Source organism: Trypanosoma conorhini (assembly GCF_003719485.1).
Source record: "Trypanosoma conorhini strain 025E chromosome Unknown Tco_14.4_contig_00504, whole genome shotgun sequence".
NCBI lineage: Eukaryota > Euglenozoa > Kinetoplastea > Trypanosomatida > Trypanosomatidae > Trypanosoma > Trypanosoma conorhini.
The window spans coordinates 2,715-14,752 of NW_021704568.1; the positions used below are offsets into that span (position 1 = coordinate 2,715).

At 49.7% G+C, this 12,038-nt stretch overlaps 6 protein-coding genes across 6 annotated transcripts, besides 5 other annotated features; all 6 read right to left on the reverse strand.

The window, feature by feature from the left end:
- The first annotated feature begins 6 nt into the window (after window positions 1-6).
- Window positions 7-27: a microsatellite.
- A 67-nt stretch (window positions 28-94) lies between these two features.
- Window positions 95-3,772, reverse strand: Tco025E_06966 (putative protein kinase; the record flags this gene model as incomplete). Its single annotated transcript, XM_029373833.1, has 1 exon — window positions 95-3,772. One exon carries the CDS (start codon window positions 3,770-3,772, stop codon window positions 95-97), a length of 3,678 nt encoding a protein of 1,225 aa, XP_029226218.1.
- A 5-nt stretch (window positions 3,773-3,777) lies between these two features.
- Window positions 3,778-3,800: a microsatellite.
- Window positions 3,801-3,846: 46 nt separating this feature from the next.
- Window positions 3,847-3,880: a microsatellite.
- Window positions 3,881-3,959: 79 nt separating this feature from the next.
- Window positions 3,960-6,923, reverse strand: Tco025E_06967 (putative SNF2/RAD54 related DNA helicase; the record flags this gene model as incomplete). The annotated part of the gene is made up of 1 exon (XM_029373834.1): window positions 3,960-6,923. The coding sequence occupies one exon, from the start codon at window positions 6,921-6,923 to the stop codon at window positions 3,960-3,962; it is 2,964 nt and encodes a 987-aa protein (XP_029226219.1).
- A 445-nt stretch (window positions 6,924-7,368) lies between these two features.
- Window positions 7,369-7,408: a sequence feature (GA-rich).
- Window positions 7,409-7,582: 174 nt separating this feature from the next.
- Window positions 7,583-8,494, reverse strand: Tco025E_06968 (putative ABC transporter; the record flags this gene model as incomplete). Its single annotated transcript, XM_029373835.1, has 1 exon — window positions 7,583-8,494. One exon carries the CDS (start codon window positions 8,492-8,494, stop codon window positions 7,583-7,585), a length of 912 nt encoding a protein of 303 aa, XP_029226220.1.
- A 330-nt stretch (window positions 8,495-8,824) lies between these two features.
- Window positions 8,825-8,855: a microsatellite.
- A 24-nt stretch (window positions 8,856-8,879) lies between these two features.
- Tco025E_06969 (gamma carbonic dehydratase) lies at window positions 8,880-9,791 on the reverse strand (the record flags this gene model as incomplete). Its single annotated transcript, XM_029373836.1, has 1 exon — window positions 8,880-9,791. One exon carries the CDS (start codon window positions 9,789-9,791, stop codon window positions 8,880-8,882), a length of 912 nt encoding a protein of 303 aa, XP_029226221.1.
- A 314-nt stretch (window positions 9,792-10,105) lies between these two features.
- Tco025E_06970 (ERGIC and golgi family 3) lies at window positions 10,106-11,284 on the reverse strand (the record flags this gene model as incomplete). The annotated part of the gene is made up of 1 exon (XM_029373837.1): window positions 10,106-11,284. One exon carries the CDS (start codon window positions 11,282-11,284, stop codon window positions 10,106-10,108), a length of 1,179 nt encoding a protein of 392 aa, XP_029226222.1.
- Window positions 11,285-11,581: 297 nt separating this feature from the next.
- Window positions 11,582-12,038, reverse strand: Tco025E_06971 (uncharacterized protein; the record flags this gene model as incomplete). Its single annotated transcript, XM_029373838.1, has 1 exon — window positions 11,582-12,038. A coding segment is annotated over one exon (457 nt), but the record flags the coding sequence as incomplete, so codon positions are not given.

Here is a 12,038-nt window from a genome sequence, read left to right on the forward strand (position 1 = left end):
ATCTTGTCTCTCTCTCTCTCTCTCTCTTTTTTTTTTACCTCGCGTGGGGACAAAAGAGAGACGGTGATTGTGCGTCCAGCTCTCCCACCCTAAACTATTTCTTCCTCCTCCCGCTTTCGTTGTGGCCTATGCGGCGGAATATATTCTGGTTCACAAAGAAGGACACGACCCTGTCCTGGGTGGAAAAAATAGGCAGCACACCGTGCGCCGACATGTTGCTCTTAATCCACTTGCTGAGTTCAGTGGCTTTGGGGGTATCCGCCTCGGTCGTCGTGGTCGTCGCGTGCCCCATGAGCTTTTTGAGGCTGCACTCCACCGTCTTCGCCTCCGAGTCCACCACCAGGATGTGTGAGATGGATTTCACAATAATGGAGTAAATCTCGCTGGCCTCCTCCGCAGAAAAAGTCTTTGCCTTCTCCTCCCTGAGAAATATTGCAGGCTCCCTTGGCTGAACGTCGTCCATCAACTCCGCCCCGCTAAGCTTCCGTATGGCCATGCACAAATCTCCGGGGATGGCATCCTTGCGAATGCGCACCTTTCCGTGCTGCAAGGACTCGAGCGACGCAAACCGGACCCCGTCTAGTAACACCATGGACAAATTTCTTGTCTTCATGGCCTTGCAAAAGGCACGAGTGTCATGATCCACGCGCAGACAGGCCCGTATGTTGCCACTCCACACCTTCACAGCGGCGGCGATGACGGAGCTCATTTGACTCGGCGAATAAACGTCTTGACGGCTAATTCCCACCCCGCTAAGTAGCACCGACTTCTGTTGGAAGCGGACGTGCTTGCCCACCGCACCCAGTTCAAGAAGATCGACACTCAAACTGACCGCAGGCATCTCGGACCCTCTTGCAAGGCACTTACCCGTGAAGTTCTCAAGGTTGCAGAAAAATGCCACTGGCCTACCTTCTCCCTGCGTACGACATTCGAGAATGAGCCCGTGCTCGAGAAATGCCCTATCCACAGACGTCTCACTTGGCTTCAAGGCAGGATCAATGCTTAGGCTGACGTTTGAGGCCACCTGCTTTCCATACAAAGGCAACAACTCAAGTAAGAAGGAGGTGAAGACTCGCACGGATTCCAGCCGATCCCACGAGGGCCTCAATAGACCCGCCTCAACAAAGGTCCCATCCATCTTAGAAACAAGCGGCAGAATCAGGTCACTTGACTCAATCGGACTGCCCAAGCTCGTTAAATCTTCAAACGAAGCCTTTGGACTGGCCGCGCGCGGATACGTCGCATTCAACCAGTGGGCGTGGGAGACAATGAGGTCAAGTTTGGTGTTCAAGTCAAAGACGGACAGAAGGTGGAGAAAGGAGAGCATCGGATCAAGCATGGCTTCCTCCACAACTCCAGATGGGCACAACGGCGTTGTAAACACCGCGTAGGGCCGTGTTCTGTAAAAGAACTGATAGAAGGCGCCAATATGCGGGTGCGCCAGGTGACCAACAAAGTAAGCTATAGCAAGATGTGGCTGTGATGGGGCCGCCCATACTCTTGAACGCATGTCAAGAACACACGGAACATCGAACTCACTGAGTGAGGGATTCATAGGAATCATTGAATCATAGCAGGCCACGGGAACGGCACCGTGCAGGTACCCAATGAGGTTAACTGCCTGCATGAGGTCAAGCAAAACGGTATTAGCTAGGGCCTTCGTAGACTCCTTTACTTGTGGTGGGGGCTTGCGGTAGTGCGTCATCATCATCCTCTGAATGCAGTGAAGTACACGACCAGTAATACGTTCCCCGTGTCGCTCAATCGTTTCTAGCGCCTCCACAATGTCCGCCGGGTCGCCAGGGAGATCGGCTGTGATGAGAAGCTCCTCACACGAGCACCGTGAGCTCGAATCCCGTTCAATAAGGCTGGAAATCACATTTGCCATTCTCGGATTCCATTTTAAAAACCATTCCGGCAGCCTATTACCGCGGCTAACCTCAGTCATAATATTAAAGCGCTCCCTAAATCCTTTACCTGCGACAGCAAGCCACATCTCAAGTGCCATCATGCCCAGGCTGTACTCATCCACCTTAAGGTCGTAGTCCTCCCCGCGCTCTTGCTCAGGGGCACAGTACAGAACAGATCCCAAGTTCCCCGTCGGGCAAGAGCCAGCCTCAAACTCAGCAAGGGCATTGACCTCATCCAGAGTAAAGCTGCTGGGATTTCGCTTGACCGATGACGGCATTGTCCGTGCCAAACCAAAATCCGCCACGCGAATGTCCTCGATTTCACCTCCACTCGTCGACTCCTCCATTTCAAAGAGAATGTTATCGGGCTTGAGGTCACGGTGGACGATCTTTTCCCTGTGAAAGTGGGCCACAACCGTCAGCAATTGACGAAAAATTCGTGCCGCCATTTTTTCACCATTCTCAGATGAAAAAATGCTTTTTTCACTCCTGTCAGACTCATCAATCATGTGCCGCAGTGTATTCTTGGAGCACAACTCCATTTGAATATACAGTGTGTGATACTCCTCGGAGTGGGAAATGTGTGGGGTGTTCAACACACACTGGGGGCCGCCGTCGTCGTCGTCGTCGTCGTCGTCGTCGTCTGAGGAGGCGCAGGAGTAACTTTCATCACTCGATGCATTGACCTCACTGCTCGTCTCCGAGCTGTCGGTCCAAAACGACTTCCGTTTCGCCTTAGCGCCCAGGTGCGAAGTATCCACTGCTTCGCGGCTTCCCCCGCTTTCCTCCTCCTCCTCCTCTGAAAGCACAGCATAGCTTCGCAGGTCCTCGTCGCATCCAGGCTCCATCCATGCGTCATAGTAGCGGACAATGTTCTTGTGACTCAGGGCCGCCAAGCTCTGAACCTCCCTTAGCACTTTTTCCGATTGATCCTTTTTGGTGAGAATTTTCTTAACGGCATACAGACGACCATCTACTTTTTTGCGGCAGACAAAAACAGGGGCAAACCCGCCTGAGCCCAACTTGCGTTGCTGAATAAACTCATTCATGTATCTTCCAGGCGAAATGTTTTGAAAGGTGCCACTACCCTCCTCTTGGGACCAGAACCACTTAGTAACATTGTCAGTTCCATCCATGGATTCTCGGACCTTTTCGCGAAAAGCGCGCAGGGTATAATCGTACTTCCAAGGTATGCATTTAAGCAGCTTTTTTGGCATAAGCTTCAGGTCACTTATTAAGTAATGACCTAGTAGCTGAAAGTTATCTTTGGCCTCTTCCACGGATTCCGGATCCTTCAAATGACAGCACTTATTGAGCAGATGGAGCAGGAGAATGCAGAGCTTCACAACCTCCTGCGCCTTTAGCGTCGTCTGCGCAGGTGGAAGTTCCGCAGCGTCGGCGAGTTGCGCATGCCGCGTTGTACACGAACTTTGGACGCCGCTCGTCAGCACCCGTTCCACCACGGATATGATCTGCATTATACAAGGGGCGCCTGCGAGAAGGCAGGGGCTAATGGCTTCGCGAATCTCAGCCTGCATCTGATGCACCTCCGACTCCCCCAGCGCCAAGCCGCTCTCGGGCGTGACCCCCTCCGGGAGCCGTATCCGCACTCTGGGGGCAACGAAGGGGTAGCCGGCAACGACGGCGACCTCGAGCACCACACGACGCTTGGGGTTTGACTCCGCCTCGAGGGTGAGTAGCACCTTCGGGTAGAATCCCTCGCGCTCCACGACCTCGAGGCCGTCGTAGTTCTGCTTCAGGAACTCGATCTCGTCGGTGATGGTGTCACTGACCTCCGTCTGGCCCTCTGCGATAATATCGAAGACAAGACATGTGTTGGAGCGTTCCTCACCCGAAACCATAAAGCAAAAAAAAAAAAAGAAAAAAAAAGTGATGCGGGTGCCTCCTCCTTTTATTCCCTTGTGGCTACTTGCGTCTCGCGCTTGTGCTCGTCGCTTTCCGCTGGTCGCGTTTTGCTGCTCTGCGTGTGCGGAGTTGAAAACGAGGAGAAAAAAAAACGGAAAGAAATGGGGGCGCATCAAATGCCCGTCAATAAAAAGGAAACCGTAATCGCCCCCTCCCAGTAGAACATGAAGGAAAGCCAGAGAAACACCCCAAAAAAGCAACCCCAGAGAGAGAAAAAACAAAGTACGGGGCCTCTTCCTTTAGAAGCAGCAAACGCTCTGCAGTCACTCGCCGTGGGGACTTCACCGTGAAGTGGGCGCTAGCCAGATCCACCGTGGTGCGGTAGCCTCGCCTGACGGCATCCCGGCGCCGCATACTCGACTCACGCATTGTCTTCTCCGCATGACATGCCACACATAGAGTTTGGAGGTTTTCCATCGTCGCCTGCCCACCGCCCTGACTCACGGGCAAGACGTGATCCGCATTCCAGACGTTTCCGGCAACAGGATTCTCGATAATTCGGTTAAAAAGTGCCGGATACTGTCGCATGTGCGGATGCATGCGGTCAAGAATGGACTCTCGCTCTCGCCCCGTCGTTGCGGCCGCCAGCAGCGCACACAGCACCTCGCAATCCACGTGACAGTGGGAGCAAATGCCATTGTCCGCCTCCCGAACACTTCGTCGAACGGCAGACCCGGAACGTTTAATATAAAACGCCGCACGACAGCGACCACTGCAGAACATATCGATGTCCTTTTCGATGCATACAACTTCGCCCGGTGACGGGGAGAATGGACACGCAAAAAGACCCTCGCACTCCAAACAGAGCGGCACGTAGGCCTCCCCCGACGCACAGAGCAATGCGGCGTAGAAGGAGGACGGGTACGAGCATCGATTGACCTTCCAAAAAAAGACTCTTCCCAGTACGGGAGCCTCGCGGGTGTAGCGGAGGAACGTCTTGCGCCGGGCCTTCACGCCCCGCCATGAGAAATTAGATGGCAGCCAAGCAGCAGCCAACCTCAGTCGGCGACGCTCAAAGAATGAGAGGGACTCTACATTCAAGATAAACTGCCTTAGCTCCTGTGAGAAGTCGTCCGTGAGAGGCCAGTGCTGCTGTGCTTCATCGAGGGAGAGGCTCAGTAAATACCTCCCGCCGTGTCTCACGTGAATGCGTCCGGTGTTGGGGCTAATTCGAAAAAGCAGCGGCGCCGCAGTCGCAAGATTGAAAGATGCTGTTGCGTTTTTCACCACGGCCAGGTTTGCCTCCGTGACGTCGCCAAACGTCTCCGTGTAGCCTGCGTAGCTTGCAGTGAGCGAGGCGGGCACCCCATCGGTGGTGCGCCGAACCGTCTGGAACGACCGGCAGAGGCGTGCGAAGAGGTTGCCATCGAAAAATGAATTGGCCCCCACAATATAAAAGAAAACGACTTGCCTCATTTGGCCTGGGCGATGCAGTCGATCCTCCGCCTGCTGCATCCACGTCGCGTCGGGCGGAAGCTCCGCAAACAAGGCACAAGAGGCGCCTGTCAATTGTATTCCAACGGCACAAGCGGTGATGCCTATAATCGCAACTCGAGTATCGCCCTGGTTAAACCATGACAGCGAGGTCGCCCGTGCGGACATTGGGGTGCCCCCATCGATGCGAATCCATGAAACCTTCCGCGTACCCACATGCGTCGTCAAGGCATCCAGCAATTTAATGTGGTGTGCAAAGAGCACAACTTTGGTGTACTTTTTAAGAAGAAAGTCAACCACTTCCATTATTTCGTCGCGCTTGCGTTCCCAGCTGAGGGAATACTCCTTCTGAAAATAAGCTTCTCTCCGTTGACCATGCACCACCGTCTCCGGAAGACGCAAAAGAATTCGTAGCTTGGAGGGCAAATCAATTAGCGTTTCCGACTTGAGACGACGGATCATGCACGTCGCTGCAAGCAACGAGTGCAATTCCACGTTGCGTACACACTCATAGGCTCTAAAGTGAGGCGAGAAGTCCGTGCGACAGTACCGCAGCGCAAAGTCAAACCGGGTTTGGCCAAGCAACCCACTGCAAAGAGTATCAATTTGATTAAACAGGTCAAAGGGGGAGGTCAATGAGGGTGTTCCACTCAACAGGAGGCAGTAGTTTGCGCGTTTTCCAAGTTCGCACACCAACGAGGTGTACTGGGCATCATTGGCGGCATCCGGCGTTGTGTGAAGCGTGTGGCTTTCATCCACAACGACGCAGCTCCAGTTCCGGCTCCGCATCTGCGCGGCAAGTATGGAGGCCATGTGATAGCTTGTGACGACCACCTTGGGGGCATCGCTTACAGAGAGAAATTGACTGGAGGAGGTTATAACGTGAATGTCTTCCAGTTCAACCGTCTCCGCTAGCCACTTTTCCACCTCTTCCACCCACATATGGCGCAAGGCAGCCGGACACACGATAAGCGTCGGAAACGCACGAAGCGCCACAACGGTTCCAATCGCTTGGAGAGTCTTGCCTACTCCCATCTCATCAGCAAAGAGTGCACGACCACCAAACTCCAACGCCCTACGAATGCCATCGATTTGATGGCGATGTAACGCCGAAAAGAGTCTTGCAGGCACCAGCTCACTTAAATGAAACGGACTGGTTACTCTTGAAGCCAGGGCTATTTCCCTACAACGCGCCGTGGGGGCATTGACGTAGAGACCATCGCCACTGGGGCCTGTCACCATCCTCAGTTCGTGGACCAGCATGTCTAGGGCATCAAGAGGGAAGCGAAAGCACCCTCCCCTCGTCGTGGTCCACTGGTCCAAGCTCAGCGGCAACCCTTTGAGGATATGCAGCGCGTCCTCCGGCGTTGTGTTCATGATGCGTAGTTCAACAGAGTTACTTTGCAGGTCCAACTCAACCTGGGCAACCCTCATGCGATCGGTTGCAACACGTCCAGAGATGACAGGGAGAAACTCAACAGGCCTCGTTCCGGAACGAACGTCGGTCACGAAGTCACGAAGAACCTTCTGAAAGTCTACGAATACACCAGGGCAACCGCATGCAAAGACACAGCCAAACCGAGACTGTTTAAACCTTCTCCAAGACTTGCAGTTCACGCAGTATCTTTGCCCATCTGCAAGGAACTGCTCCATTCCCCGCAATGCGCCTCCATGTATGCTGTAACCCAAGGAAAAGAGAAGAGAGAAAGAAAGCTGAGGAACAAAAATAAAAATAAATTTTTTTTTTAGGAGGAGGGGAATATTATTTACCACTCGAGGCGTGTGTCGTGCTATGCCGCTTTTCCGAAAGTGAAACACGGGACAACATCGTCGACATTGTTCAACACATGGTATAACGTTGGCGGCGCATGCAGAAATATCTCCCCTCCGAAGCTATTTAAGGTGAGACGAATGCAAAGACGCTTTAGAAAAGTACGGTTCATTCCCTGATGGTGGGGAACCAATGGTTCCAGCACATCCACCATGCAAAGGAGTGAGGTGAAAAGATACATGCAAGCAAGAAGCAATAGACGCCGCCTCCGCAGCGGGGAGCCAAGGCAAAGACAACAAAAAAAGTAGCCGAGGCAGTGGGCTAAGTAGAAGGAAAGAAAGAGAGGGAGAGAAAGAGAAAAAAAAAATTAGTAAAATAAAATAATAATAAAAGGTTCCTCTTCATATTTGATACCTCCCACTTGAGAACCAAAGAAAGAAGGAACAACTAGCAAAGGAACCGAAATAAAGCCCACAAGCGGGGCCGCAAAGAAAAAAAAAGTACAATGAAAGTAATAAGCCTTGTCGTTCCAATATAGAGACTAACCCGTAAAAAGGACCTCCACAACCTGTTGCATTCCCGGATCATCTTCAAATGACATTTTACACTGGGCGTCAGCGGTGGCGTAGTCTGCAGGGTTGCGTACCACCGACACCACGGTGAGATTATTTTCATCATTTATCCCTGCAAGTGCGTGTTCGGCGTTCCTTCTCAATTTGCTTAGCGCCATCTCTCGTACTCGAGAGTCAACCGTCTCCACGTGTTGCAGCTTACCGTCTCGCAAATACAAAACTCGATGTGCGTACGGTTTCATGTGCACATCGTGAGTCACCATAACCATTGTGAGCCCATTCTGACGGTTAAGCTTCGTCAGTATATTCATCACCAGTATTGTGTTCCTCGTGTCAAGATCCCCAGTTGGTTCGTCCAAGAGAAGTATTTCGGGATCATTTGCCAGTGCTCGTGCTATAGTCACACGTTGTTGTTCGCCACCTGACAACATGGAAGGAAAATGATGCAAACGATCACCAAGACCAACGGAAACTAGAAGATCTTTCGCCCTTTCTTTTATTTCAGCGGCCGTTCGCGTCCCTGCAATTGTCATTGGAAGAGAAACGTTTTCCAACGCGTCCATAGAGGGCAAAAGATTAAACGATTGAAATACAAACCCCATTCGGTGACAACGGAGGTGAGCAAGCACGCTGTCTGGGGTTTGCGCTGTGATTCGCTGACCAAACAGATATAAATTGCCTTTCGTCGGCAGATCGATGGTTCCAAGAACATTGAGCAAAGTACTTTTTCCACCTCCACTTGTCCCATAGAGAAGAACAAATTCACCCCTTTTTACGTCCACAGCAACCCCACGGAGAGCAGGGACACCTTCGGAGCCAAGCAGATACGTTTTATGGACATTTTCACACGCCACTACAGACGCGTCTTCTTCGGATTCCATCTGCCCAAACGCTCAAAGAAATTCTATACCACACGCAAACGCACACATAAAAAAAAAGAATGATAACCACAGCCAAGACGTCTCAAGCAGTAGACACATATTTTTGACCACATCGCCACCTTGCCCATCACAATAGAGGCAGGAGGGAGGAAGAATGGCGCAATAAAAGCAGATCAAATAAAAAAAAAGCTTACACACACACACCAGATTGCACTTTTCAGAATAAGTACTCCACCTCCTCCTCCTGTTTCCCGTACTATGACCAATACTAAGACGCTGGACACCCTTCCTATAAGAAAACTTTTCGTATTCATCTTCCTATCGGCACACATAAATCAAAGAAGAATAATAAATAAATAAAAGCTCCCCTAACCAACTTCAATACTCAATATCCCTCATGAATGCTATCAGCCAAGGGTGGCTTATGTTCCCCACCATCCATCATCTCCTGAGGCGTTTTCCTACCCATCGCCTTTCTACTTGGTCGTGGAGGCTCCTTAATATACATGGGTTTTGTTCGAATTTCCCGGTTGTTTTCTGCATAGCGGGCAAACTGCTCACGAGCCTCACGTTGGTCTTCTAGGTCCTCCCAAGTAAGTTCCCATGAATCCCTATGCTCTATTGCAAGAAGAACCATATGTTTTGCGGCCTTTACGATATCCTCTTGTTCCTTCTCAGTTAAATCCCTAATTTTTTCAGCTGGATTTCCAGACCACATTTCTCCAGAAGGAATGATAGCACCTGACTGAAGTACAGAGGCCGCACAAAGCATTGAACCAGATTCCATCTTTGCTCCTTTCATAACAATAGCGTTTGCACCCACAAATGAGCAGGAAGCAATATCCGCCGACTCAACTATGGACATGGGTTCAATAGTTGTCCACTTTCCCACTGTGGTGTTTCCGCTCACAACGGCCTTTTCCTGAACGTTACAACTTTCACCAAGATAGATTGTTTCACCCTTTTCGGCGCGAAGAATGGCATTATAGCCAATGTAATTTTTCCGTCCTATTCGAACATCACCAGAAACAAAAGCACTGGGAGCAATAAACACGTTATCCATTACAGTTGGACGCACACCATTAACAGTGAGGAGCCTTGGTATGCGATAGAGCGTTTCCTTGGGCTGGATTCCTAGCATCTTGTCACTCAGTCCTATCACTTTTTTCGCCATGGAGGAAAGCCGAGTACCCAGTCCGTCCAAAGCGGAAGCCAGTCTGGTCTGCCTTTTTATGGCCCAATCAGGTAATACCGTTGGCATTTCTGCTGCAGCTGCCAGGACTAAACACCGTTTCATTGTCTCAGGCTCACCTCACTAGAGAGACAACAGACACAATCAAAAGGAAGAAGAAGCAATTGAAAGCAGTAACATTTATATGCATGTATATGTATGGAGTCAAGACAAAGTAGCTGAGGCTCCGATTCAGCAGTGATGGCAAGAAGAAGGGTAATAGCAAGAAAAACCCCACCCTCCACAGCCAAAAAAAATTCTTGCCCCTTCTCGCACTTGACACTCCCCATTGATATAAATCTTCGGCTTTTAACGAATACATAAACGAAAAAGAAAACCCACATACACACACAGAGACGTGTCTCCACCTTCTTTGATTCTCAGAAGTAGTTCCCTATCCACATAACAAGAGAGTCGATCAAACCAAGAACGACAAAAAGTCCACCAACGATGCCGCAAAGTTGCACCAGAAAATGAGAAAACGATGGTCGCTTGAAGTAATTATTCACCTGAATTGGCTGGAACTCAAACCCAAAAGAAACAGAGGGTAGTTGTCCAAATCCGATGGGTATGAATCGATGATTCCACTGTACTCCATACTCGTAAGTTGCATTCAAAACTGCATTTTTCCAACTAGGATACGTGGTAGGTACCACTTTTAAAAAGTACCTGATTTCAGAAAAACGCCTTTGGGCGTCAAATTCATGGCCATTGAGTGGGTAATGAACACCACGACGAGAAAAACGGGTAACACGTTCATCGCCAATAGTAAGTTTATTAATTTTGTGGCTTGAATCAAACCGCATGACATCCTGAATTTGGAAACCTCCGCCCACTCGTTTCGGTGCAAAGTAAAGCCTCCCACCGACTTTCCTCAGCCGCAAGGTCCCCTTGTAATTACATCCTGGATTGAGACGCGACAACTCGTAAATGCATTGCTCAACCTCATTTTTCGGTGGTCTTGGTAGATTATTTTGGTCATGTGCCTTCATGACTTCCTCACATGAATTGCAGCAAAGCTTTTGATCTTTTCCAATAGGTGCTTGATCCTTACCAAAAAAGCAACTCCCACAAAACTCCGGTGAGTTCGGATCATCTTTGGCTTCGTAACGAGAGATACCGTGTTTGCCAATACCCTGGCGAGGACCAATAAACGCGAGATGTCCCTTTGAATCTACAGGGGTTTTAAGAAGGTTCCGTGTGACATTAAGCTTAAATGTTCCCGTAACATCCAATATATCCAGTGAAATTTCATGGCAGGGTACTTTAGGGAAGGTGATGTCCAGATTAAAGTCTACTTCTGTAGCTACACTTGTATCGACACTTAGCTCTGTTTTGTATGCCTCTCGCCCCAGCATATAAGAGCAAACCTCCCAAGAAACAAGCAATGCAATGACAATCACTGTAACAAGGCTCACCACTGCACCGCGATACGTCTGGACGCGAGTGTAATCCTCCTTTGGTTTGGGAAACAGATCCACCGCTGCCACCTTCTTCAACAGCGGTCCCTGAGAAGGTTCTTCTGTGACTAAGAGGGACCTTCGTCGAAGAACGGACATCTTTCTACAAGGAGAGGAAAAAAAATATGAAATGACTCTGGACTCTCAGAACTCTAGTCATACGATAGCAAGAATAAAGAAAGCAACAACAAAAAAAAGAAATAATAACAAAGGAGAGAATAAGTAAGCAAAAATTAAAGAGGGAAAAAACCACAACACAATCTACATAAAAAGAAAAAGATCACATGAACAACTTGTGGTAACCGACAAACACAAGATGTATACAAAAGAAGATGCAACATACAAGACAAGGTTTATAATCCACAGGCCTCTCCACCGGGCATCCTTCAAATATAATCAACGGTCGACACTTAAGTCCGCAATAAGAGTGTCACGACGACGCAACTCGTTTTCTGCGTAACGATAATAATCTTCCATTTCTTTCCGGCATTGACTCAGTTCCAATTCATAATGCTCTGAAAACTGTTTCTCTATCTCCTTCACAACAGATGTGAAATCAGCTTCACTGAGAGTCCCTCCAGTGGCGAGCTTCAACCTGCTTATCTCTTCAAGCAGTGTGCCATTTCTTTTATGCTCTGTTGAGAGCAAATCCCCAATATCAAAAGCGCGTTTCTCTGCCTCCTTTAGCTCTTCAATAAGTTGTTGTTTTTCCACTTCTAACACTCGAATACGGTTTCCCAAGTTAAATACAGAAGAGCGCAGACCAGAACATTCATTTCTCACTGCCAATAATTCAGTCTGTAAAGAGTCCCTAGTAAGCTGGGCCTTATCTCTTTGACGAGCCTCATTGGAG